We start from the raw sequence: 27,741 nt of genomic DNA on the forward strand, positions 1-27,741 counted from the left end.
GAAGTAGAGGTAATGATGAGAGGGGGAAAAAAATTGCTCCCACCAGTGTCAGGGTGGGGGGTAAGGAAAACCTTGCTAAAATAACATTAGTATCTAAACTGGAAAATTTGAATTTAAAAAGGGAGCCAGGACCCTGTTTAAGGTGATCTTTTTAAAGCCAAAAAAGCAAGCAGGAAGAGAGGTGGTTCCCTTACTGACATGCTTTTGTTTTCTAGTGCATGTTACCAAACTGCAATCTGAAAAGTCTGTGTGGTCTCTGTCCCACATAAATATGCAGTGAACCTTTCCACAAGTATTTTAAGACTTCACAGGCTAAATGCATCCCTAGTGCAAGATCAGTGATCTAAATGAACTCAACGTAGCGATGAGATCAGCCCCAGGCTTCCATGAAGTAAAGACAATAGTACAACACTATAATGATGTGTGCTGGAGACAGTAGATAGTTTTAAGAAACAGCTGTATGAAGCAGAGTAGGTCAAGTCTCATTTTCTGCACTGTGGGAAATTGAAGCATTTTGAAGTTTTCCTTAAAAGCTGAAGCACAACAACAACCACCACCTTGCCACACCTCCATCTCTGATCTCTCCCAACTGGATCTGATCATTAAACAAGGCTGCAGGGCTGAAGGTCCTCTGAACAGCTGCCAGCTGCAGTACAAACACATTCTCATGAGGAACATTTTGATTCTGTTTAAAACAGCAGGTTTTTTTTGACAGAACACCGTTCCACTAGTAAATTTTCATGCAGCTCCATTACTTACTATGCCTCCCCTCCTCCCACATGCATGCACCAGAGCTACTTCGAGAAGGTAATTATGCTGCACGTTTGCAGTGCATTGGATTTGCTCCTGCCAGGTCGCCTGTCTTCTCTGTGAGTGAGAGAATCTAAGGAAAGGTGTCATCAAAACAAGGGTGACTCAATGTCTGCACATAAGTGACATGTATTCCCACAAAATATATGCAAGGAAAAAATATATGGATTTTTTTTTTTAAAGAGGCATGGTAGGCTCAGGGTGGCTCACATGGCAACCAATTCAGCTCTACTCAAGCAACCAGCTATTTGAAAACGAACATCAGAATTATACCTCCAATCTCAATCAACAACTGAAAAAGTGCATGCGATTTGTGAGGGTCTCTAGTTTTCAGCAAATAATCCACCAGTGCTGCAGAAGTCTCAGTAATACTTGTATCTCCAGCTCTTCCCTGTGACTCAGCATTCAGCAGGGCTGCCAAGGGCTGGTCCAACCTCATGAACCACACCTGAAGCTGGACTGTGAAAGCAAGCCCAGCAGGACAGCACAGCAGGGATGCAAAGTGCACACAGCAAGAGGAGGAACATCGCAATCGGTCAGTGGTCTCTAAAAGTCTGCTCAACACCAACCCTCTCAGGCCTAAAATGGGACATGGGTTTTTTTCCTCCAAAGCAATTACATAAAAATGGTTCTTTATTAGACAGAAGACCTGCTACCTCCAGCAGATGCAGAATTTGCCTGCTGACCTAAGCCCAAGAAGTTTTTTACCCCCTGCTTCCTTTAAAAACTAGAAAAAGCCTAAAAGGTCTGAGAGGGAGCTAACTTTTTTTGGATTCATTTGGCATGAACTGTGATGTTAACGATGTTCCTCTGACAAGAAATCCTCAATTTACATGAAGTCCAGCTGAGACCTCTTTGGCTGCAAAGTCTCCCTCCCACCCTACCATCTATCAGAGACAGTGAACACAGAATCAAGGGAAGTGGGTATGGAAAGACAATGGCTTTGGCTGAGAGATGCACCTGGAAAGCTTTTTTTTCAGTAACCTCTCATCTATATCTTCTCACTCAAAGTCAGAGGTGAGCCCAGCAGCTTTCTGAGCTCTGATCCTAGGTCCTCTGAGGCTTGAAGAACTGGTTACAACATATAATCTGTTGTTTATCAAAGCTCTGATTGAATTATATTGGTATCCTATTACATGGGAATTTGTCTTTGAAAGCTTCCATATTCACCATTAGCTACCAGTATTCAACTTAGAAAACTACTGCGTAAACCAAGCCAAACAAACATGCAGATTCCCATTGGATACATCACTGAGGCAGTAGTTCAGAAGACTGTAAACCTGAACATAGGTATTTTGGGCCAGATCAAAAGAATGGGACTTACACAGAATTTCAGCATTAAAGTTGAAAATGGTAGTCACATCTACTGAGCCCTGCTTTCACCATAACAGGATTCAGGGACCTAGTGTTCTGCTCCTGCGCATCCCAGAAACACCAGTCTTGACACCTCATTTGCTACTCTGCATATAAAACACATGAACCAGTCCTTGGCAATGGAACCCAGAAACTCCCACTCTAGCCATTAAATCAGAGTTATGCTCCCTCTTGCTCTCTGGCTCAATGAATCTTCAAATCTTCCATGAAGAACATGGCAACTTTGGCCACATGGGTGTAAATCACATCCCATACTCGCATAATACTTAGAGGAGCTCCCTGCCTGTTAGGGCACATTCCTGGAAAGTCACAGATCTAGGTCTGATCTAAATCATGTGCAAGGGAAATAACAACACTCCTTCCTGGACAGGGCAGCTCCTCCCTAAGCAACAGGCCCTACCCAACACACAGGTTTTAGAGTATCTGCTTCCAAGGGCCTGCCTCCCTTCAGGAGCTGTTAAGCAGCTTTGCACCTAACTCAGGGCACAAGCGCACTGAGGAGGCAGAGATGCAGCAAGCCACTTTTGCCTGCACATAAAAAATAAAATAAATAAAACCTAGAAATAAAAGCCCTGGGGATCACAGAGCTTCTTACTGCTGCCTGCACATAAACCAGTTGTGAGCAGCCAACTCAAGCTAATCTGTAATGCTTCTCTTTTTGGTGCAGTGCTGCACAAAACATGGCTACAGTGTCCTGGATATAAGCTAGTAAGCTCACAGTATGCCATATAGACTTAGCAGCTTAGGTCTTCATTTGTTTAAGGCCCTCATCACTTTTCATTTCAGCATGTGGGTGTCCCCTCTCATGGTCCCACAGGGATTATTTGGATTAGCAATACTGCTTTTATATACCTTTTGGTCCAGATAGCTAAAGGAGATGCACTCCTTCTGATGCACTCTAGTGAGTTATCAGAAGGCCATCAATTAGATTGATCTCCTGTCCATCTCTCAGAGCTATTACAAGGAAGTCACAAGTCAGCCAAACATACTATTCAGGATGAACCTTCCTGAACTACTAGATGATACAGTGTTAAATTAGTAGACTCCTCCTCAAACATCCTATTCCATGTCTTCCCCTTGCTGAGCTAGCCTGACAGCCCATCTCATGCAAACCCTGAGCCTGCTACCACCACTTACATACCAGCTTTCCTAAGGTGCGTTGTCTTTCTGAAGTCAGCAGGACTCCCCAAGCAAGTAACATCATGTATGCACAGAGAGCTGGCAGAATTAGGTTTGGGAAAAATAGGTCAAAACAGGCATATATTTAACTTTGAGTCCAAACCTCAAAATCATATTTTAACAACAAATAATTTATACACACATAGACAAAATCCATATTTGATAAACATTAGAAAGTCATTCTGATATGAACTGGGCAATCAAGATATTTTACAGATGCAGAAACTGCCAGAAACTTTTCTATTCCAACTCCAAGTAGAGGTTTAAACATATAACCTCTCCCTCACAACCCTATATCCATCTTTTTTTCTGTAATCAAGCAACTTCTTCCTGTACGATCTTTTGGAAATTGTTTCTTACTCATTTCCAACCAGAGCCTTAGACTCTAGTTTTTAGAGATAGCAAGGGTGGAGGGTTGAGACACCCCTTCAGGGACCCTAGCCTGGGCCACTACACCTATTCCAAGCTTCAAAAAGCCACCTTTGCAGGCAGGTCCAGGCAGACACACAAAGAAAGGAGAAAGGGTACAAGGGCAGTCTGATCCTTCCTAGGAGTTCTGCAGCAGCTTCCCTGGAGCTTGTGATGGTCTAAGCTGGACAAGACAATATGGCTGACACCTAGAAGTTACTATGTGGCTCCAACAAGCACATCAAGGAGCAGATCCTTAGATCAGATTTCTAGAAGGCCCTGTCTGCTTCCACCCTCCTCTAGGGTCCACCTCTAAACAAATCTCAGCAGCTCAGTTGGCAAGTTCAACCCACACCTTTGCTACAATTTTGCTGAATTTCCTGTAGCATGATTGCTTGGTTTTTTGCTCCCATGTCCTAAACTTTTTCATTCTCTCCCCAACAACAGTAAAATCTTTTACCACCAGGTCTATAAATCACCCTAAGCACTTTAAGGTAGGCACATACCCTTTCTGCACCTGTTCCTGCTTTATACACAGTGGAGTGCAAAAGACAAATATTTAAGAATTCAGACATTTACAATTAGGTAATATATGTTTTTAATTAGAAATGCCCCAATGTAATTGCTCAAATACAGACACTAAGGTTTTAGCCTACATCATGCTATTGGATACAGAGAATTAGTCTGAGTTATTAACCCATGTTTTAATTGTCTGAGGCATAAGATTGCACAGCCTAGGAACAGCTATCTGTGCAAAGTACACTGGAAAGAACAACAGTACTTTGCAATCACCCAGTTCTGCAGTAATGGGAACACTGAAGGGGGAAAGGAGAGTATCAAAGAATGCGCACTGATGTGCGGAGAGCAAGAGCCTTTGAAAATCTGCAAAGAGGATGCTTTGAGAGTGACAGTTTGAGGAGCATGAAAGAGTAATACAAAGCTAAATTTCAAAAGTGGGTAATGGTTCTACACCAGCATGCACTTCCTTGACCAACATAAGAAATTCTGCCTTATTCATACTTTTTATTGGGAGCTTTGCTTGTATTAAAAATGGATAATTTCCTTTTCACACACAAAGCAAAATCCTTAAGGAACATCAAGAAGTGGAAACCAAGGCAGTGGCAAATCAGGTAGCCCAACTCTTATAAGCCACCATAGCGATGGGTCTTGGAAAGTTCTACCACAGGATGAGGTGATTCTATGTTGGAATCCTTTTCCAGTCTGAGAGGAAGAGAAAATACAGTTCAGCTCATTAGCCCTTAATACCTAGTCTGGGTAGCAATTTTTATGTTTATTTCTGCTGTAGCCTGCTGCTAGAGCAACAAGAAAGAAATGTTAGTGCTTCGTGCTGGCACAGCAAACAGCCAGCTTCCGTATGATACTTGGCTCTAAAAAAAATAAAAAAAATCACAAAAGGCCAGACAGCATTGCCCTTCATCAAGCAAAGTTCCCAATACCTTTAGGAAGAGCATTGTTCATTTTTAGACCAAAGGGTTTGACTCAATAATACTTTATCTCAGCATCAGGTCTCTACTATGACTCAGGGTACGTATGTAATATTTCTGAATCATGGTATTTGACCTCACACTGACTACACTTTGAGAGCCAGTGCAATCAAATTAAGCAAAAGTTCATGAAGAGACTTCTCTCCTAATCTCTATGTAGCTTCCACAGGCCTGTAACCAAGGCAGTAGACAACTTAATGGATAATGGGCCTTTCATGAATCTTGAACAGCATCATCTGTGTTCTGACTCCAAGACTAAATTCATCCATTTCATCCACTTTCCCCCCTTTTCACATTAAGCATGTAGCAACTAAACCTTATTATTTAAATCAAGATTCTGCTTCAGAGAGTATATCTGTTGTCATCTTTGTCTTCTTCAGGCAACCACGTACAGTTGCACACAAAAACGCATTTTTCCTATTAAAATCCTAAGGCCTCTCCCATAGTTTTCTTTGGGGTTTTGTTTGGTTGGGTTTTTTTTTTCCCCCACACATATCATTAAAGACACTTGTCAAATAACCCAACACTTGATGGATGTTCTACATTAGAATGCGAATTCTAAGTTCAAATTTTCCTGAGGCTGCATTAAGATGTAGGCACAAGACAATATCTCCTACTTTAACACTATCAGCCTTGATAGGGCCTAGATTTCAAAGTGGAGCACCTCGTGCCCAAGGATCAGCTTGGGACATCAGATGATCTCATCCATCCCACTAGTTCATCAAGCACTTGTAAGCACACCCACAGATACCCAGGCAGGTAGCACATACATTTGTTGTGTCCAGCTGGAAGGAGGAATACAGGTCAGATGGTTCAGGAAGGACCTTACAGCAGGCATCCAGCTCACAATCAAAGCTGTATTATGCCCAACTTCATTGCTTCTTACCTAGCTTAGCAAAGTCTGTACAACATACAATGTACATTGTGCCAAAGAGACAGACTTTGGCAGGACAATGTGTTTCAGGGAAGAAGAGAAGTCACAGCAACACTTAAGATCCAGAGAACAGCTCCTTGACCAATATGCTGCATACAACCAGGGCTCAAGCATTTAGCCAGCATACTGAAAAGATCAACTTGTTTGACCATCTCATCAAGCATTCCCCCTCTCTTGCTATCTTCTCCCCATTGGGAAAGCAGATAATTTCCTGCTCCACCTCATCTGCTTACACATGTTTGGGAGGAGTACCCATCAGTCTTCCCCTCTGCAAAAAGCATACAGTGCTTAGCACAACATCAGACCTTCCCAAGCTTGCAGGATACCATCCTAAATTTTACATGGAGACATGTGAAAGCACTTTGTTGGCACCAGAACAGCATGTTCCTTTCTCTAAAACAATAGGCCTGCTGAACCACACATTTCAGGACCTGAGAAACCTGATTTGGTAATTGAAGGTGCACATGGTGCCCATTTTCCTATGGTTTGGAAAAAATAACTATACCACATGACAGATTTCAGTCCTGATGTTCAAGAGCTCATTAACCAAACTACTTTAAAAGGTGCTAATAGAAACAAATGCCTTTAACATCACAGACTTCCCAGATGACTCCTGCTGTGGAGATGGATGACAAATCACTCTGTCAGTCATCTTTAAATTCCATATTGACTACATTGGAGCAATTACCCATTTATTTTTAGAGCATGTTCCATTTTAAACACAAGTGATTCAGTCCAAGAGACACTCTATACTGCATCACTATTTCATGGGTTAACTACTCTCAAATTTAAATGAATTTTCATTGTGGGACAACACTTGCTTTTTTTTTCCTTTTTGCCTCTAGACATTGGTTGGGAATTTTAATCCAGGCTTCAAACCAAACAAATGTTGGTGTTCTACAAGCATCTGCAGAGAAATATAAAAATATCTGGAAAGTGTGAAAGAGCAAGCCTGTTTTGCTAAATGCATGAAATGAAACCTCAGCTAAGGTCTCAGTAATAGCCTTCCTGACTGCTGTGCACACGCTTTCTCCCACAGACCTTCTGCTCCGCAGCAAGGGAACGCTGCCCGCGCTGCTGCGTCCTCAAAGAGCTTTGCACTACAATGGAGCACAGCGATTCCCCAGGGAGCACGGCGCTCATCATTTACTTCGTTATTTCAAATGAAAGCATCAGGGTTTCCCCCTTTTTTCACGGTCTAAAAGCAACAGCTTGCTGTATTGCTTCCCCCTCCCAGACCCCAAGCCATCTCAAGGTTTATCTGCATTGTAGGCAATGTTCTGGACAGGAGGATGTGGGGCTGGGATCAAGCTTAGGCTGCTCCTAACTGATGGAAAAAAAGAGAGTGAGATGATAATGTGGAGAGTTAGGGAAGGAGAATCTTGAGGAGCTGAGGCTTCTGTTGCTGCTATCAAAGAGGACAAACAGGAGCTGCAACAACTACTGCAGCAGGGGAACCCGGCTTCAGGCTCAGCTGCTGCCCTGCTCAACCCAGCTCCTCCCTCTTTCCAAAGCAAAAACAGGCTGTGGGGCTACAGCCAGCCTCTCGCCCCCAGCAGTCTGCTGCCCATGACAACAGCCTATTTTGGTTCAAGCCTGTAGCTTGAACCAGTCTTACTGGTCCATATTCTGGTGAACCCACAAACATCCGAGATGAGGACACCATCTTGCCAAGGGACAGTCCCAGCACCTCCTGAGGAGACCTGCCTGAAGTAGGAAACCTGCTCCTACTTCTAGAGCTGGCAACAGGATACCCTAGCCATGGTATAGCTGATCAAAAGAGTCCAAGACTGACTCAACAAGCCCATTATATAGCTGCCTAGCCACCATTCATTAACTGTAATAAAAATGACCCTGGGCTCCCTACATCAAAGAACCTTGCCATTTCTTCTTAATTAATTCTAAGCATCTTGCTGGCCTCAAATCTCAGCTGGAAAACATCAACTGGAGTAGGTGGCATCTCAGCCTGCCCTTTGCTACTGGCTGTACTTTTATTTTTCCTGTGTTGCATGCCCTCTACCCTCCTGAGATTATCAGTAGAAACCAAAATGCTGATGTGTTTTAGAACATGCCTAAGTACATAAGATCTAGCCTGTTTTAGACTTTATTAGAATTAATGTTCATGATATCCAAGGCCAACAGAAATGTATTTCTAAAGAATTAAACCAAACCCCTGCAGTGTTTGCCACTAGGCCACTGCAGAATCACAACAGCACATGAAATGTTACAAGAGAAATGGGTAAAAAAGGCCCTTAAACAGAAGCAAAACTGACTCATCTCCTTATTGCCAAAACCGAGAAAGCTGCTGAGCGTAAACAAACAACAGACATCCTGAAGAAAAGGGGGTGTCGCAATTCCTTTTCATGCTAATAGGCAGATACACAAACTGGTGTGAGCAGGACCGTGATCCAGCTACTCTCACAAATCAATCCGTGGGAAACAGCCGTCGCTACAGAGACATTCCTGGCAGCGCAGGTACCACCGGAGGCCGAGGAGCATCTGAGGTGCTGGTGACTCCCAGTGTGCTGATGGTTCCTAGCTATATATGCTGGAAAGCTGTGACAGCTGCAGGTATGAGCCACTTGTGGAAGCCATACATATATTTGGATACCCGGTGAAACTGTTTTGGGTAGTATTCAAAGGCATACTTGGACTTAGATGGTAAGCATCTCTTCTACGGAAGAGAGAGAGCCAGAGCACTTGTATGAGCTCTTCTCCCTGTCTATAGGGGCCCACAAAGACTACAGTCTATGCACACTGAAGCCAGACCTTGTGGGTACCCCTAAATTTGGAGGAAACCAAGTAGGTAAAACTTGAGACACTTAGAACAAAACAAAAGTCATTGTGAAGACGAGTTACATTTTCCAGCAAACTCCATCATCACAAACTAAGATACTTTGGAGTAATTGCCTTTTTTTTTTAATTACTAAAAGCCCTTCTGTTTGAACTTTGCAACATGCTTACCTGGGTGGGGTGGGGGGGGGTGGTGGTGGAATGGAGAGGTTGTCTGGTGGCTTTTTTTTTTTTTAAAAGCATCTTCCAAAGTAGAAACCACAGAGGCAACCTTAATGCCTACATCCACAAGACAGATTTCCAACAGCTTTAAAAAACAGGTAACCCAACCTCTTTGCTAGAAGAGGTCCTGGCCCGACACCAACTATTCAACACCATCACTCTCTCAACTCTGATCCCCCCCCCACTATGTTACAACCACATCTTTTGCAGTATTTCAAAAAGCAACTAATAAGCTAAATTGTGTTCCCACTATTTATTCAAGTAATTGCATTGTTTGTAAGAAGACCAGTCAAAAGGAAGCAAGGAGAAAGATTCAGCACCACCTTGAATGAACACTACTTAGCGTCAGACATAGCACATGTAAAACTCCATGAAGCTTCACGGGGATTATCTCACGATCGCAGAGAATGCTAGATCACGTGCCATGTACGTGAAACACAAAGCCACAGAAAGATATACTTTAGTAACAAGACTTAGCCAGTTATTTATTGGAATACAATAAATACCACATTGTTTATTAGAATGCATTTAAAATGCTGAGCATATGGATTTTGAATCAATTCTTTGGAATGTTCTGAGCACATGTACAGTTTGCTTTTAAATAAATCACCGCCACGTTCAGATATTGATAGTTCCTGATAAAAGTCACTAAGTGCATCACTTCATGCTCTGACCTGCTCTGGTTTTAAACGAGTAAGCTGATGAGAAAGAGCTGATTGATACTAAAAAGGTTAGGAGTCCAAAGCTCAGGTCACATTAAGTCAGCAACAGTATATGTATCACAAGCAATACAACATGCCATCCACCACTGACTTGCATGCCACTCACTCCTCAGAAGCACTGGCCATCTGACCAACCAGTCTTTGTTCTGAGCTAACTCCCTGCTCACCCTCCTAAAACAAGCAAGTAAATAAACCCAGCATTCCCTCCGTAAGGGCAGATACTCTCCCCCCCCCCCCCCATACTAAACACTGCATTGACAGGATGAGTGTTGTGTGTTGACTAAGCATGCACTGCTTTTTACATCTACTTCTGGTTCCAGCATGAAAGTCAACATTGCACCTGTTTTGTCCAAATGGGCGTGCGTTTCAGAGACAGATGCAAGAGCAGCAGAGAGAGCAGCCAGGACACATACCGTACTCCACTTCTTCATAAAACACACACGTACTACACAGAGAAATGATAATCCCTTCTTAGTGGAAAATCCAAATTTTCAAAATGAATCCCCAAGCTAAAATGAATTACTGTAATAACTGCAATCCTCATATGAGCACTAATCAGAAAGGCACAGCTGACCACCTGCTACGCAGCACCACTGGCACAGCAGCACCCTGCCCCTAATTGCTGCTGCCTTCAGACAGGGCTAGGTGCCCCACAAAATGAGACAGTAGTGCTGGTAAATACGTGGACAGGAGCACAGCCTGACTGTTGTACAGTCTCACTGCGTGCTTCTGCTGAGTGCAGCATTAAAAAAAACCACTACTGCAGCTCCAAACAGCAGGATGCAAAAATCTAAACCCAGGCCAAGTAATTTCTTCTGCAACTACAGAGAAACACACAGGAAACGATGCAAGAGACAACAAAATGAACTGTATGTGCCTGTGTCAGTATGAACCCATTATCTATGCCAGCTATGAAATGAGAAAAGCAGCATTTGACAATGCTACAAGCTAGGGCAATGTTCTTAACATACTTATAATAAGTTATTTTATTTAATTGCTAATGAAAAAATGCAGTTATATAATAACACAAGGTAATAACCAAAACATGAAGTCACAAGATTGGCTTACAGCAATGGAGCAGGGAAAAAAAGGCAGTTTGTGCTTTAAATTTTGCTGCATTGTCAAGGAGCCAAGAACCAAATCTGGGGGCTTCTTTTACAGAGAAGGGATGTAACGACTGAAAATTCAGCACGGGACTCTTCATCACCGCCTGCGCGCATCCACATCCCCAAATGATGTCAATCCCTGCCAACACGTCGCTCATCATAATTCTACACTATTTGCTCACTAGTGAGATTGAGCCGACAGGCCAACGGCTAAGCCCGAGCCCACCACAGCCCATATGCTCCCCGGAGAGTAATCCCCCCTCCCCAGCCACTCCCCCCTCCCCCCCCGCGGAAGTGCCCACGGACACGAGGGGGGTCCCCATTCCCACACAGACCGGCCGGCTCCGAGGCACAAAGGCGGGCACCCGCGCACGGATGACAGCGCACACCCACGACCCACCACCGCATCTCGCCGGCCGGGCGGGGGGCTGCCGGCCCCGGGCAGGCCCTTTCCCGGCGGCGAGGCCGCTGACAGCCCCCATCCCGCCTCGTACTTCTCCCGCCAGGAGGCAACGCCGGCCCCCCCCACCCCGTCCCCACCACCCTCACCCGGGGCCGGGCGGCAGCAGCCCCTCGTACCTGGACAATGCCGGCCTGGGCACAGCTCATGCTCCCCCGGCGAGGACAGGTCTCACATCCCACACGTGCGGCTCAGGGCTCGCCGTCTGTCAGCGACAGGGAGGGAGGGAGGACGGGGTGCCGGCGTGTCAGCCCCCGCCGAGCCGCACCATAGTCCAGCACCGGCTGATACGCCCGCAACGCCGCCGCGTTCCCTCCTCCTCCTCCGCCCCGCCAGCCTCCTCCCACCCCGCCGCCTGTCGCTGGGTACCGGCCGCCTAGAGCCACCCACACGCCGCGGCGGGCGCCCGGCAGCGCCGCCCGGCCCACCCCTCAGCGCACCGCCTCACGCCCGGCCCCCGCCTCCCGCCCGGCACTGCACGGCGGCGTCCCAGGCCACCTGGGGACGGGGCGGTGACCGTCGGCCGCTGTGGGCCCAGCGGCCCGTGCGGAGCAGGTCGTTCCCCCGCCGGCTTCCCCGGCCCCTCAGCCCCTGGGCCGCCGCGCTGCCCTCACCGCACGTCTGCCCGGCAGGCTCGTGCCGAGGCGCGACCGCTTCCCCATCGGGAGTCGTTCGCCCCCTCCCCGGCTCTCCTCAGCTGGTCTCGCAGGGACCCCACTGTACGCAAGCCCGCTCCCCGGCTTCCAGCAGGTGCCCCAGCTCACCCCACAGGGGGAGCTACCCTGCTGCACACAGAAAATTTTTCCTTTTTCCCCCCTTCACTCAGGCCTGCAGCCCTCCCACCAAATCTCCACCTGCACCATAGTCTCTGGGGTGATCATTAATACCTTTTCCCCCCAACACACAGGGACAAGAGCTGGGGAAGCACTGCTACCCTAGCTGTTCCTCCTTCCCCTGGGGAGCACGCACCCATCAACAGCCTGATCTCCAGTCATCCATCTCCTCATCTCCTGGAGAGTGCTTTGTGAACTGCACGCCTGGACAAAGAAAGCTGCAGTACCACAGCAGGGGAGAGAGAGCAAGTTCCAAAATGCACTTCAGGATCTAGGCAGAGGTGCTATATACTCATTTTTCCCCACAAGTCTTGCATTTGTCCTATCCTTGGGCAAATCTACTCACCAAAAATAGATCAGGAGTGCAGCTGGGGCTGCTGTGAGCAGCAGCTTCCACCAGCAACACACTGTTCCTACACCCACCTCAAAAAGGTTGAAGACCAGCTCTTTGCGTCAGCTGGAAGAGGGAAGAGACAGAATAACCCTGCAGAGGTCTGCTAGCTCCCTCATCTCATTTTTCTAGATACAAGGTAGTTTAGATAATAGCTTTTTTAACCATCCTGTTGGAGTGGATTTTTTCCCTCTCTGCTACTCAATACATCAATTTTTCAAAAGTCTTTCAAGTTGTATCCTGAAGCAAAGGCATGTTGATAAACAACTCAAATATGCCCAATAATACATGACAATTGAAGCTAGGTTTGTCCCTAAAACCTTCTTTGCATGCTCCACTCATGCAAATTTCTTTGGAAGTAAAGATTTACTATGCTTAGTATCAGTGCAAGAAATATTTTTCTTCTGATTTTTTAATCAATGCACTCAAATATTTTCAGAGATATTATGGCCTCTAATTTCCACTCGATCATTTCATTTCCTTTCTTAAAGAGGTAAAACAGGAAAAATTAGAACTTAGCACCAGCAGAAACCTCAGAAGAAAAATCAAATTGAATTTGGAAAGGAGAATGGCTTGGTGTTTTATTACATTAGTTAAAGAAGGAATATATCTACAATCAGAATTACTGTCATGCAAGACCAGTGAGTGGGCAGTTCCCTGTGCAGAGTGCGAAGAGGGGGAGGCACGCATCAAAGCCACATCATCTCTTCTTCAGGAAGAAGACAAACCAAAAGACATACCATGAAGGCCACACAAGCAAATTAACATGCATCTTGGGACATGTCTGTGTGCAAACATTCTTCTGCAGGTGTTTGAGAAATTCAGTTGATGGTTGGGCAAGCACACTGTCTCTCCTCACACAGTGAGGCCATCCACTGGTCATGGATCACAGCAGACCATGCTAACAAACACCTACAGGAGGCCTCCAGCCAGATATTTGCCTCCTTGTTTTAAAGCTCTGTATATCAATGCTTACACTGAAACTGCTCATGGTAGTCATGTGCTTTTACTCTTGTGCTTTGAAAGTCTAAATAAGAAGGAATAAAATAAAGATGAGGGAGTCAGAGGCATGGAAAATTAGTGTGCCCAAAGGTCACACTGCAAGTTGAGCAGAGAGCAGAGAACTGACCCAAGCATCCTCACTCTTGATTCATTGTCCCCTCTGAGCTTTTCCCCAACTACTTCTGCTCATGAATTACTGGTGTAATTGTATATCATGTATTGATCTCAGACACACATCTCATCTTCAAAGGTAGATGCATATGTTCATTCTATCAAAGACATTAGATTAGCTAAAACAGGAAAAATTGATAAATGCACACTCTAAAAAACAGTCTAAATCCAGCAACTCAAACTCCAAGCTTGATTCTGAGTTGTGGAGGCAGCTTAGCATTATGGGTGTGCAAGGAGGAGCCAAAACCCCCACATCAGCACTTTTCAGGACAAGAAGACAAAGCACAGAACCTTGCCATGCTCTGTGGACCTGGGGAGAGGAACCCCTTTAAGAAGGACCAGGCACGTGCTTCCCACTCCACTAGCTACCACCCCTGCTTTCCTTTCAGACTGAAAAGAACGTCCAGAATCTCCTACAGAAGTTGAAAATTGTCCCTTGATGGAATTTGAGTAAAACCAGGAGATCAAAGTTAAGATCAAGAGGCAAAATGCATACCCACCTCCAGTGGATGTACACTCAGTTGTCACATTGATCTTCTCAATATTTGATTCAGAAAATGAACCAGGCTTTGAAGAGGACATTTAGCCCTCTTGTTCCTCAAAAGGAGGAAATGATACACATTGGAAGTGGTTTCCATTGTAACTGCATTTTACTGAAAGGGAGGAGAGTTGCATAATGCATAAGGTGCTTTAAAATTAGACTAAACTTTAGCAGTTCAGATGCTTATCTATATTATAAAGAAACCTCTGACTTTTATATGCCTACCTATTATACACTCACCAACCTCCCACAGTCTAAGCAAAACAGCTAATTTTGCTGTCCCACAGGCCTGTCAACAACTTCTGGTATCTTTTCAGCCATAAGCTAAGGCACACTTGTGCCTCAGGACAGGTCTACAGACAGCATAAGGTGAAGATGATTTAGGCAGCCAGTGACCAAGAGGCCCGTGTGTTTTGCAGGGAATTTTGCAGAACTTTGGCAGCCAGAGAGCAGTCCTACAAAAGCAGGACATGGGAGCAAGAAAAATGTGGCTTGGAGAGGGTGGAAAAAGCAAGATGAAACAACTGTATCTTTCCCTACCAAATATTTCTGAGGGACATAGACCTACACTCTTGAGTTGGCACAGGACAGATTCTATCGCATTTCCAAAAATCTGTCATTCTGGTGGCTCATTCATGCCTGATATATATCAGATTAACTTCTTAGTGTAGCGTAGTATTTTGAACTGTTTGTAGTTATTTTAAAATGCTTTGGTCAAATAAGTAAAAAACTGGGAAACTTTAGTTATTCTTAACAAATGTCAGGTACACCATCTGGAAAAACAGACAAATATAGCAGTTGTCATGTTACAGCCAATAAAAACCCCACACTGATGTCCTTCTCTGCAAGGCTCTACTTGGGCTGATTTGGGTGATGATGGAAGGACTGAGTAAGGATCTTACAGGGTTTACTCATATCTTGTATTTGTAGGGGGTCAGGTGCAAACAGACCAAACTTCCCCCAAAAGAGCTTTTCTGAAAGAAGAAACAGTCAGCCTCTAAATCCTTTACTAAGCATGCTCCTGCCTTAAAGCTGTATAAAACCTGTGAGTAACCTCAAGCTGCTTAAGCTTTATATTGCCCTTTTAATCTGTCAAACATAGGAGCACAGCCATTATCCTGCCACTTGCCCTGGGTGGCCATTGTACAAGTAAAGACTGGATGACTGATAAATGGAAAACACCACCCTGGCAGAAGACGCTGCATTGTGAGGGCCATTTAACAGTTTAGATGTACATTTGGGCATATCCTAAGTTTCTATGCTGATTCATTTCCAACTGAACTAGATGTCATGTAAGTACTTCTCTTTTCTGCAACATAGTATTCACTAAATTTTACCAATAAGCACAATTTTTGCCTGATAACAAGACTGCCAGTCAGATGATATAGGACAGCATTTCTAGATGCTAGGCTCCTTTATGTCCAAGTGATATTCTCATACCTGGCTCACAGGGCTTCTCATTTTGGATTATTCACTCTGTTGGGACTCAGAGCTGCGTTACTGACTTTGACACACACAGACTGTTGTTAAAAAGGCACTTGGCTGGTGCTGTCTAATGTCTTTTACTATATTTTGCCTTACACAGATGGGATTGCTCATATCTCAGCTGAATGCTATGCTTTTGCATAGTAGTAGGTACATGTCTAATGTAGGTGCTAGGACTGCAGGCTCTATCAGAGTGATTTCTTTAAGCAGCTCTTGGGCAAAAAGCTGCCTTTTTCTTAGACACTATATCCTTCCTTCCTAGCAGCCAAGATCTGAACATTTGGGGAGGACACAACAGACACTCCTAGAAGAGCTGACCAAGGATTATAATTGAGGGAATGACATGGGACAGGCCCAAGAGTGATTTCTGCCCTGGAAGGACTGCAACCCCTATATCTACCAACCCTCTCCCCCTTGCAGGAGCAGGAAGCATGCTATGCAACAGCCCAAACTCCATCCCTGTTTCATCCTGGTTGTATAGAGCAGTATCTTTACACAAGTGCTAAATTACTGGAGCATTTATCCAACTTGATCAAAAGAATTCCAGCCCTTCAACTACAATCATTTGTATGGCCTGATTTTTGCAGTTTCAGCTAATTGTTTTACATGTAGATATATACTGGTTTGACATTTGTCCCTGTTAAGTTTTTCTTCTACCTTGATCCTCTTTCTGGAGCAAATGCTAACTAGCTTCAAAATAGAAAGACATTAAACATTAGCATCCCTGGCAGAAGAGATACACAGTGATTATGAAACATTATTCTACAGGGGCAAACATACTGCATATTTTTCCTGCATAAAGCCTATGATAATCCTACTAAGAGACCAACTATTTTTACAACTAAGGCTCCACCTCAAGAAAAAAACAATTCATAAAACATGTTCAATAGCACAAAGATTGAGCCCATATCCAATAAGTTGTTCTGTCAGCAATGAAATGATTTAGGTGAGTGTCCCTGTTAGCTCCTTTGAGATGTCCATGAAATGGTGAGTTCACATCACAGCTTTTTCTACCACACCAGGAAAGCAAGAGTGGGAATACACATTATCAAGGTCTCTTCTCTACCTGGCTGTCACAAAACTTATAAGACCTTGGTATATTTGAGCATTCCCATCTAATATGCATGAGAAGTCTCAGTCAGTTTAAAGAGTACATAGAATCACAGAATGGTTTGGGTTGGAAGGGACCTTAAAGATCATCTAGTTCCAACCCCCCTGCTGCGAGCAGGGAGACCCTCCACTAGACCACACTGCCAAAAGTCTCATCCAACCTGGTCTTGAACACTTCCAGGGAGGGGGGACCCACAACCTCTCTGGTGGGCAACCTGTTCCAGTGCCTCACCACTCTCACAGGAAAGAATTCCTTTCTAACATCTAATCTAAATCAACCCTCCTTCAGCTTGAACCCATTACCCCTTGTCCTGTCACTACACTCCCTCACCATCTTTCCTGTAGGCCCCCTTCAGGTACTAGTAAGCCACAATTATATCTCCCCGGAGCCTTTTCTTCTCCAGGCTGAACAACCCCACCTCTCTCAGCCTGTCCTCATAGGAGAGGTACTCCAGCCCTCTGATCAGCTTTGTGGCCCTCCTCTGGACTCTCTCCAACAGCTCCATGTCCTTCTTATGCTGGGGACCCCAGAGCTGGATGCAGTACTCCAGGTGGGGTCTCACAAGAGCTGAGTAGAGGGGCAGGATCAGCTCCCTCGACCTGCTGGTCACGCCTCTTTTGATGCAGCCCAGGACACGGTTGGCTTTCTGGGCTGCAAGTGCACACTGCCAGCTCATGTTGAGCTTCTCATCAATCCATACCCCCAAGTCCTTCTCTCCTTGGGGCTGCTTTCAATCAATCCCTCGCCAAGCCTATAGTTGTACTTGGGATTGCCCTGACCCATGTGCAGGACCTTGCACTTGGCCTTGTTGAACTTCACGCGGTTTGCACGGGCCCACCTCTCCAGCCTGTCAAGGTCCCTCTGGATGGCATCCCTTCCCTCCAGCACGTCAACCACCACACAGCTTGGTGTTGTCAGCAAACTTGCTGAGGGTGCACTCGATCCCACTGTCCATGTCACCAACAAAGATGCTGAACAGTGCTGGTTGCAGTGATTGCATAGAATTATAGAATGGTTTGGGTTGAAAGGGACCTCAAAGATCATCTAGTTCCACCCTCCCTGCCATGGGCAGGGACAGCCTCTGCTGGACTACATTGCCCAAAGCCCCATCCATATAGTCAGCCACTCAAAGTTATTATACAAATCTTATTTTCTAAGAATCCACATTAAAAGATGAAGATAATTGTCTCACTGACTATGAAAAAAGTCAGGGCAGTACAGTGTAAGTACAACAATGAAGCCAGGAGAGATCAGGAGACCCCTGGAAAGTCACAGCACCAGACTGATTTGGCTTAATTAACATATGTTTAGTTTTAATCTCAACTGGAGACCTCCTCTGAAGGGGCAAAGTGAGAAAATCTCTAGTTGTAGGAATAGGTTTTGAAGGTGCCCCCCCAACAGGAATAATCCTGATAAAGACTCACCAAGTTCACCTTTCACACAGGCAGCACTGCTGTATTACTGACCAGACAGCTATGCACGTGCTTGGACACACGTATTATCATTGTGCTAGAACAGAGCCAGAGAGGTTTTTCTTCTCTTGATGACGGCAGGTATTCAAAAGGGACAAATGAATTCCTACTGAAAGGGGATGCTTCTGTTTTTGTTCTGCACTTCATTCCTGATCTGGTGGTCTCACCCGTTCCTGCCAAGGCTTTCACCTGATCCTTTGGTAACCACTGTTTTGTTGGGTTAGTTTTCTACTAGCTGAACTGGAGTTTCAACACCTCCCACTGGTACATTGGAGAGAGAGGGGAAATCATGTGGACAGCGGGGGGTGGGGGGGATATTTTCCTTTTATGGGGCAATTAAGCCTGTTGGATCAGTTCAGACTTCTCATGAGATCTCTCCCAGACTGAACTGGAAGAAGATCAAGCCCAAGACAAGCAGGGGTATTCCTCTTAACTTGTGAAAGCATACTAAGCCAAAATCACTGTGTACTCAGTAGGGTGGTGAAGATGAGATTGTTGCTGCCTGCGTCCAGGCCTTGGAAATTTTTTTTTAAAATGCCAAATGCTCAGTTGTTTTGGCTTCCCTCTCAAAGATTTCCAGACAAATCATTAGTAATACACATTTTTCTCAACACTGGCCCACCACTGAGCAGCAGGCCTCTTAACTAGGTTGGAGGGAATAGCAGAGCTCATCGTCCACACTCATTTGGCTGATAAACAGTTCAATAGTAAGAGGGCTGAATTAACAGATGAAGGCAGATGGGTTTATGGAATAGGGAGGGAGTGGGAGAGAGGTTATGCTGAGAGAGCAGAAGGATTGGAAAAAGATCAACCGAAAAAGGGCCAGCATGTTAGGCCATATGTCTCTTCTAAACATTTTTTTTGCTCTTGTTTGATTGTCAGTGCTTCGTAACTATCTGCTGTTTTGTTCTGAGATTTTCAGGGTTTGTTTTTGCAGTCAGTGCTTCCCAAGAGTCCAAACGAGCAGCACCACACACACGCCATTTTGTGTGGCACGAATACCTTTGCTATTTTTACAAATATGTATAATCATGATAATATGAATACAGCTATAGTAAGCACAGATCCACAGCCACCCTCAGTAGTGCTGCAAAGTCATATCCACCTCCCCATGCAAATATTGTGGAGATAAGTCTGGCATGGGTTCAGTTGTCACCGTCTTCCCTCATCTGTCAATCTATCCTGCTAATAAAAGGAAAAAGTGGATGTGCACTTAAATAGCATATCCCTTCCAACTGAAGCCAAAAGAACCTATTATGAAATATCTTAATCACTCAGGACAGATGTCCTGAGTTTATATGCAGCCTTCTGCAACATTTCTGACAGCCTTTGATTGATATCAACTATGCCAGGTTTAAGCTTCAGTGGCCAATAATGAAACACCAGCCCAAATCCCCAACCCCAAAGCTGGCAAAATTATAGTTGTCTGATGCTCAAAGGCCTAATTTTTCCACACCTAAAAAACCATATCAATTTTCTTAATAAATTGTTACTTTACTGAATGTGAGAAAGACAACAGGAAAACAAAAGCAGTAAGATACAATACCTCTCCCAAAGCTGCATTATAATTGTTTACAGCCTTCCTCCCCAGCACCCTGGTGTAGCCATCTGGCTGTTTCCCCCATCTTCTGCACTATCACTCTTTTCAGTTTGCAGTCACCAGGTCCCAGGGCTTTGTCACCTGAACAGCAGGGTTAACAAGGCTTTATTCAAGCTGTTGCTGGCCCTACAGCCTTAGCTGCTCCTCCTGGCCACAAGTGCTACCTGCTCTCCTGGTTGAGCCCTGCCTGCTCCTCCAGCTCTGCTCTTGCACATCTTGCTATTGCTCTGCCAGGTCTTCTAGCTAATTATGAAAGCTTTGCTTATAGCTGCTGCTCTCTTTTCTATCAGCATTTCAGCTTGTCTTCCTACTAAGGTCTATGCAGACATAGCAATTGCTTTTAGTTCTCAGCCCCCAGACTGACACCTGAAATCATGTAGACAAACTTTAAATTATGCCACACATCACTGTTGCTGGACACTGAGAAAGTAGTACTCTATATACATAATTTGCCTACTTCTGCCTTTGAAATACAAGAGACATGATTGACAGCTCTCAGCTAGGAAGATTGAAGGTCAGGTTTACAAGAGTTAAATATACCAACTTGCAGGAGCTCTTTGGCATCTACTAGGTTTAGAGAGCACCTTTTCCTGCTTTTAAGTGCTCACATAACTTCTGATCACTGGTTACAACCAATACATATACAGGGAGTTCTTGCTGCAGAGAAGTCCCTGAAGTGTTCAAGTGTAGCTTCCTTTTCTTGTAAGTTGCATGACTTACACCAGGGATGTTCATTAGCCCCAGCAAACACTTCACCAGTTTTAAACTTAAAGTTCAGCCTGAGAAAGAATCATAAGCAATGCTTTCATGCTCAGTGAAAAGTACGACTAATTCCTTTGCTTTCAACAGTTTGTCTTAAGACATTACCATTAGACATTAGCTGTCTTAGCAAAGTTATATCTGTACATAAGACAAACATGTTATGTTCCACTGAACCATACATTGACATGAGAAAAACATCAGGTCTACTGGACATACACAAATGCAGTACAAATCCTGTCTTCTCATGAAAACATGTGAAGTAGCAGCAAATTTAGGCCTTGGCAGTTCTGTGCATCTTGAGTTACACCTGGGATTTCCTTCTGTATCTATACTGGGCACCTTTAATCCTATCTGTTTTCTGAAGCATGGCACTGAGAAAGTCCACATCCATGACTCCAGTTCACATCTAAGGTAGACTTTAAGAGAAGCTGCTCCTTGCCCAGCAGCTCTACATCCAGCCCAGCATCCAGGAGTGCACCCTCGCTGACATCTGGCTCACGCAGTACTAGCAAGACTGTTCTCTATGGGGAACTCGGCAAATGAGCTGTTAATAATGCACCAGCCTTGCAATTCAGCTGTATTGTCTCTGCAAAGCTAGCAGGAGTAAAAAAGCAATAAAAACTGTTTTGACATTGTTAGCAGATGTGACTGACTACACACCATTCTGTTGAGTAAGTAGGAGTTGCACGTGTTACATCCTAGAGCTGAACCATACACAATTTGAAACAGAAGTGCAGACAGAATTATGGACAAGTCATATACAGCAGCAGCTGAAGTCCCCTGTGACCCATGTGTACAGCACAGGCATCTAGGATCGATTTCTGAGCCCTATAAATCAAAGTGGTGTACCAGCATCTCTACAAACTACCAAGACACCTGTGAAGATTCACTGGACATTACGAAGTAGCAGCCTTTCGTGCTATGCAGTTGTAAAGGGTCTGTTCCCAAGTTCTCCTGTCCCCAGATTTCCTCTTCATTTTTGTCACATAAAGGGAAGGAATGGTCTATGCTGCAGTCCCCTCTCCCCCACCATAGGTCACTGTTGTGAAAGTGAGAAGGAAATTGCATTGCTGTGATTCTTTCTGTAAGACTAATGATAAAGAGTTCTTGCATTTTCCTGCCAACATAAGAGTTTCACAGAGGGGACAAAAGTAAATGCCAGAAGCAGGGTCTGAATCAAAGATGAAAGTGGCATCTGGTGGGAAAAGGAGACTTGATCCAGAAGTGATATTAGAGGACAACTGACACATGAGCAGAAAGAATGTTGTAAGAGTCACTGAACACCAAGAGCCTGAGTGCATTCATTAAAGTGGTGTTCTGCCTTTGACATCTTCCAGTCTTAAAAGCATTTTAACCTGCAGTTGAAATAAGCATTATCCCTGTAGGGCCAAATTCAGATATATCACACTGCTTTATATCCAGAATAATTCATTACCAAGAGCAGAATCTGTCCCTAATTATTATGAAAAAGCATCAGTATCAAAGTTCAGCATTGTCTTGAGGTACACACAAAGGAATAGACTAATTCCTACATAGGCACCCATTCTAGTGTTCTTGTACTTCCCAGCCAAGTAGGAAACTATTGTTAGTTTCAGTTTTAATATTTGAGATAAGCTGTAATGTAACTAACATTTAAATGTTTTTAAATGCTTTTTTAAAAAGTCTAAAAAAATTAATTTCCTTGTGATTAATATCTCCCAGTCCTCATACCTCAGAGCAGGGATAAGGAAGTAGTTGAAAGGAGGATGTCTGGCTTCACTATAATCCAATGATTTTCAATAGACCTTATACACATCTGGCCATACATGGATTAATGTTGTGTATATAATCAAAGTATTTAAAGAAGAGAGAGGAAATAGTTTCCACCAGTTAGCCAGAGCTGTCTGGATAGCATCTCTGTAGACCAGAGTTCTTTATGGACTTCAGGACTCATTCACTTTGGCCCACATCAAAAGCCTCCAGGGTGTAGGGTGGCACATATGTGTTCTCAGCTGTGGTTTATTATGGCAAAAATTCATCTTACAACAACTTTTCAGCTGCAATTCATTGGCCTAGAGCACTACCCTTCCACATTAATTTTCCTCAGTTCACAAAAACTCACATACATTGCTGCCAGTGCAAGTTGCCACCCCAGGAAGCCTGGGGCAGCTAATAGGAACACAACTTTCCCTGTTAAATTGTATCCCACTGGCAGATATTTGGGGTTTTTGCCAAACTGATCAATTCCTAAGTCTGGCCTACAGAAAGCGGCAACATCTCTCTTGGAAAATGACTTCTACCAAAAATAACACACTACCGAAAATAAAATTCATAATGCAACATCTTATTCCTAAAGCTAGCTGAGACACCCTGCCTGACGTTCAGGCACTTCTGGGTAATAGTCTAAGAGCCTTAGGACAAGAGTTTTTTCATATAGCTGCTTTAAATAGTGTGGTGATATTTTTAGTTTTACTGTACTCTTACTGTTTAAAATTGTATTTTTAAAATAGCCTCTGCAGTACCAGGTTCCAGGCTGTGGAAGGAAAATTGAGTTAAACTTCACACTCAATATTTGCATAAATCTGATGTTTTATACAAAATATACTCCGCATCCAATTATTCTTCTCTCAAATTTCTCAAAGTGTTTTGATAATTTTCAGCTTTTACCCAAAATAATGTGAATTAAGACACCTAATACAGGGTCAAAGCAAGCAAACTCAATACAGTCAGGAATACATGAAGGGAAAGAAGGATTCTTGTAAAAAGAATCCCATACAGATTTTGGCCAGTACGAAGCATCAGTAATAGAATTATTGTTTTTCTACAGCACTGTATTTTGGTCCTGTAGGAAGAGTGGTCATTTCACCCACTGTTGGGATACACAAGACAATATTTCAAGAAGATGATGACAGATATCTGGTGACCATCCTGCAAGTTCAGATAGTAGGAGTCATGTCCTGGCTCTGTCAGACTTCCCATATAGCCTTGGGTAAATATTTCAATCTACCTGCTGTGTCTGTTCCTTATGTGTAAAAAGCAAAATATTGCTTTACCCAGAGAAATGTCACTAAGCAATAAAGCAGAAAGGATTGTGAGAATGTCAGGTCAGATGCATGTTATGAACAGTGAGGATCATGGAACTGTTTGGACAGACAAGACAGAACACAGATTGAAGTGCAGGAAATTAACAGTACAGGAAATTAACATTTTCCAAGGCATTAATAAGGTAAACAGTGAAATTTTGTGGAGCAGACCTTGTTTTTCAAGGTCTTAAAATGGACAGATTATTGCAGTGAAGCCAAATTTTAACTCTAATTCTTCATGATTAAATCAGTGTTGATACAACATAGAAACAGATCATTATATTCTGAAGATTTTTAGTTTCCAGTATTCTTAAGGTAAAAATTTATGACATAACATAGGAAGGATTGCTTTATGACCTCTCATAATATTTCCAAGTATCTTTAAGAAATGACAGACACAAGCTGCAGAATTGTAACTGGAAAATAAGCATTCCTGAGTTTCTCAGTTCTCCAGTGGCAGACCCCTTGTCAGTAAACTGGGTAATTCTGATTTCAGTAGCTGAAACCCTCTTGATTTATTGGGCTTATCCCAAATATGCTCAGCTGTATTAGAGGACAGGAACAGCAAGCACATAGAAATTCTTTGGGGAGGAGTGAAGGACAGACTGAGATACCCAGTCCCTGGTTTTTATTGCAGTATTTGAGCTCTTTCAATTTATTAAGATCTGCAAATCTCAAAAAACTAAAACCTAAATACAAGCAGGAAAGTCAGTGATGCAGAGATCTTGATTCTGAAAGTTTCCAGAGTGGTTTTATATAGGACAGAGTGGGCAACTAGTGCAACCTCACTAAGCTAGGCAAGTTAAGTAATGTTGGAATTTTACTTTCTTCTGTTGGATGTGTTATTACCAGATGACCAGATAGGAGTCCTTCAGAAGCATGACTACTTACAGTAAAGCAACATATAAGTGGCAAAACATTTATTTCCTTTGTACTTGGGGAATTTTGAGGGTTTTTTGTTAGTCATGATGTTGATAGTTCTGCTCAGTGGTGATTTGTGATTATCATCTATATGGAAAATAGAGCCAAAGAGGATAGACCAAAATGCCAGCTAGCCAGGTTTTGCTTTCTGACTATTGTCAGAAGCAGATAGGCAAAGAGAACAGAGCAAACAGGGTAAATACCACATGCAGTGCAGATCATTGCACTTCATGACCCAGTGATGCAGTTTCATAGATCATTTATGTTTGTTTAAAAATGCTGATGTCTGTACCTGGATGTGCTTATTCCTCTTCAATCCAGTCTCTGCCAGTATCTGCATCTCTCCTGTGCGGACATGGATGCTCCCCTTCTTCCTTTAGGCATTCTAATGTTTCATCAGGAACATAGATAAGCTATCCAAGGACCCACCCATGGATGCTTTCCTGATATTCCTCTAAAAGAGTACAGAAGAAAGTGTTTCTAAAGAGAATAGCTAAAAAATGCATCGGATTCTTGCCTTCCTTTCCACTGCTGAATTCCTGTCTCCAAGACAGGATCCTATAGAACTTCTAACAGAGAAAGCTTTACAGCAAGGATTTAATAGACCAAACTGCTAAGAATCATTTGAATTTAGGAGATGTCTAGGACACATCACAAAACATTAGCAGAACAGGGCACGGTAGTGAGCTATTTCTAGAAGACAACAAGAGGTGAGAGAAAGAAAACCCCATCAGTACAATCTTGCTCAATTTCACACACCACATTCTGAATAGAAGTGTAGCTTACCCATGTAGCAGCTTTTCAGTTTGCCTGTGTGTGTATATAGATTAAAATCTTTTCTTAGCTTAAGGATATTACAGAATATATCTACAGATAACTAAAATACTTGAAGTGCTGTTTACTGTACAGGAATTTTATGTACATGTTCTTCCTAAATAGAGTCATTCTGTGTAATCCATTGTTGTTAGTACTACCCAATCTGCTGTGTCTAATAATACTTTCCTAATCAGGAAGTGTTCTATTTTATGATTAATCCACAGGAGATATTTGGAAGTGTTTTCTCTGAAGTACATTTTTTCCTAATCCTTTCTCAAAATGTTTTTTAAAGTACATCACAAAAAGATATGGAAGTGAACAAACTTCAGATTCAAGACTAGCTTTTACAAGGCTAACTTTCATGGCTTGACAATAGTCTTATTTCATGTTATGCTGTACATTTTGGATCATGCCATCTGATTACTTCACTTGTTTCACAATCAATTAAGAAAAGATGTGCTAATGAAGTAGGGAAGTCGGAAGTATTTCTTTAAGCAATTTGAAAACTTTCTTCAGTCCTAAAGATGTCTTCATTTGGGATAAAAGCTTTTTTAAAATAAAAATTAAGGCATTGAACAATAAGCTTATGTGTAGGCAAATAGCCAGAAGTACTACATCTACACATACACTGTTAAAATATAAAATATTGACATTTTATTGATCATGGATCTTTTCCTGATTATTGATCCACTTTATTATATTTTTCCTTTATTATCTCACATCATGGCTACAGCTCAAATTTCAGTCTGTTTCAATAGACTTGAATTCTGACTGTCTTCACATGTACTAACAAGGTACAGATCACAGTAGAGGATGCCACTGCCATTTCCTACTTTCATACACATACAATTTTTCAGTTGAGCTGTTCTTCTAGAAAATGCAAATTGAACCAAGCTAGCAGTTGCTCTCTTTGTAAGAGCCGTCCTTGATATGGCTGTCATGTAAAGTCTGTGACAGTAGAATAGCTGAGGAAATAGATGTGTTATAACTAGAATAGGATGTTATTCTCCAAAGTTCAGAGCAACCCTTTGCCAAGCAAGAACACAATTTTTTAAGCAGTCCTTGTTATTACTGACTCAAGAACAAACCAATTTACCTCAGCAAGGAAAGGTTATTTAGAAACAAATACAGTGTTCATAGTCTTGGGAAAAGATTTTGAAAGTCATAGCTATGTAACAGCAACAGCTGCTGCTCAGGCCGCATGAGAAAGCGTTCAAGTGACCCTATTCACTGCCTGGAAAGCCAGTGTACTTTTATAGCAACGTTACGTAGGGTCAAGAAGCAATCTGTCAAAAGATGAAAGTACACTGTGAAATACCTAGTGGATGTTACTGTCATTGAGCCTTCTGACTCAGCGGTGATACATGCTGCTGCGTGCACTACAGAATTTGCCCTAGTATCTTAGTGTCTTAAATGAGTTTGTTGTGAAATACTGAATGTCACTGGCACTCAATTTAAGCAAAATAACAGCTCTGATGTAGCCCTTCATCCACTCTATTTCCCTCCTCAGCATTGCCTCTGCAGATCCTTTCCCTGTAAACAGCATACACATTCTGATTGTTCCAAGTAGACATTTTATAGTTGTAGTGTAGGGCAAAAATACCATATGAAAGTGAGATATTAGAAGAGTTCTGGAATACCAAAAAAGTTTGGCAACTCAGGTGGAAAGTGGGGATGATCTGTGAGCACTGAAGGGTATCATCCTTTCAAATACTGCCTAAAAGTGAAATGGAGAGCCAGAAGTGGAAGCTGAGATCTTGGTCAAAACGAGTCCAGGAACCCAATACAGAAAATGCATGTCAGTCCATACTTGGATGTAAGCACATTTTAAATGGCCTTGAGTTCTGTGAGGAGCAGCTTTCAAACAAGTTATACTCAGCTGCACACATGCTATAGAAAGCAGAGCCCGTATAGCTACAGGTCACAGCGAATTCCAGGGGCAGTATGCTCTACTTATGTTTTCTGACCCTGTGGTACTTAAGGGCATGCCACAACAGCCAGCTATTTGGTCAATCTGAGAAACAGTATACCCCACAAATAAGCAACTTATGCTATAAAATC

General features: G+C 43.3%; 1 protein-coding gene across 5 annotated transcripts in view; it reads right to left on the reverse strand.

Moving 5' to 3' along the window:
- HECW1 (HECT, C2 and WW domain containing E3 ubiquitin protein ligase 1) overlaps window positions 1–11,841 on the reverse strand; it is a 273,833-nt gene extending 261,992 nt beyond the window's left edge. For all 5 annotated transcript variants that reach the window (XM_075745311.1, XM_075745310.1, XM_075745307.1 and 2 more), the window contains exon 1: window positions 11,633–11,841. In XM_075745311.1, the coding sequence (XP_075601426.1) occupies window positions 11,633–11,662 (30 nt within the window). In that variant the 5' untranslated portion in view covers window positions 11,663–11,841. The remainder of the gene's footprint in view (window positions 1–11,632) is intronic.
- Window positions 11,842–27,741: the final 15,900 nt, after the last annotated feature.

The sequence above is a fragment of the Balearica regulorum genome, chromosome 2 (assembly GCF_011004875.1).
Source record: "Balearica regulorum gibbericeps isolate bBalReg1 chromosome 2, bBalReg1.pri, whole genome shotgun sequence".
Taxonomy (NCBI): domain Eukaryota; kingdom Metazoa; phylum Chordata; class Aves; order Gruiformes; family Gruidae; genus Balearica; species Balearica regulorum.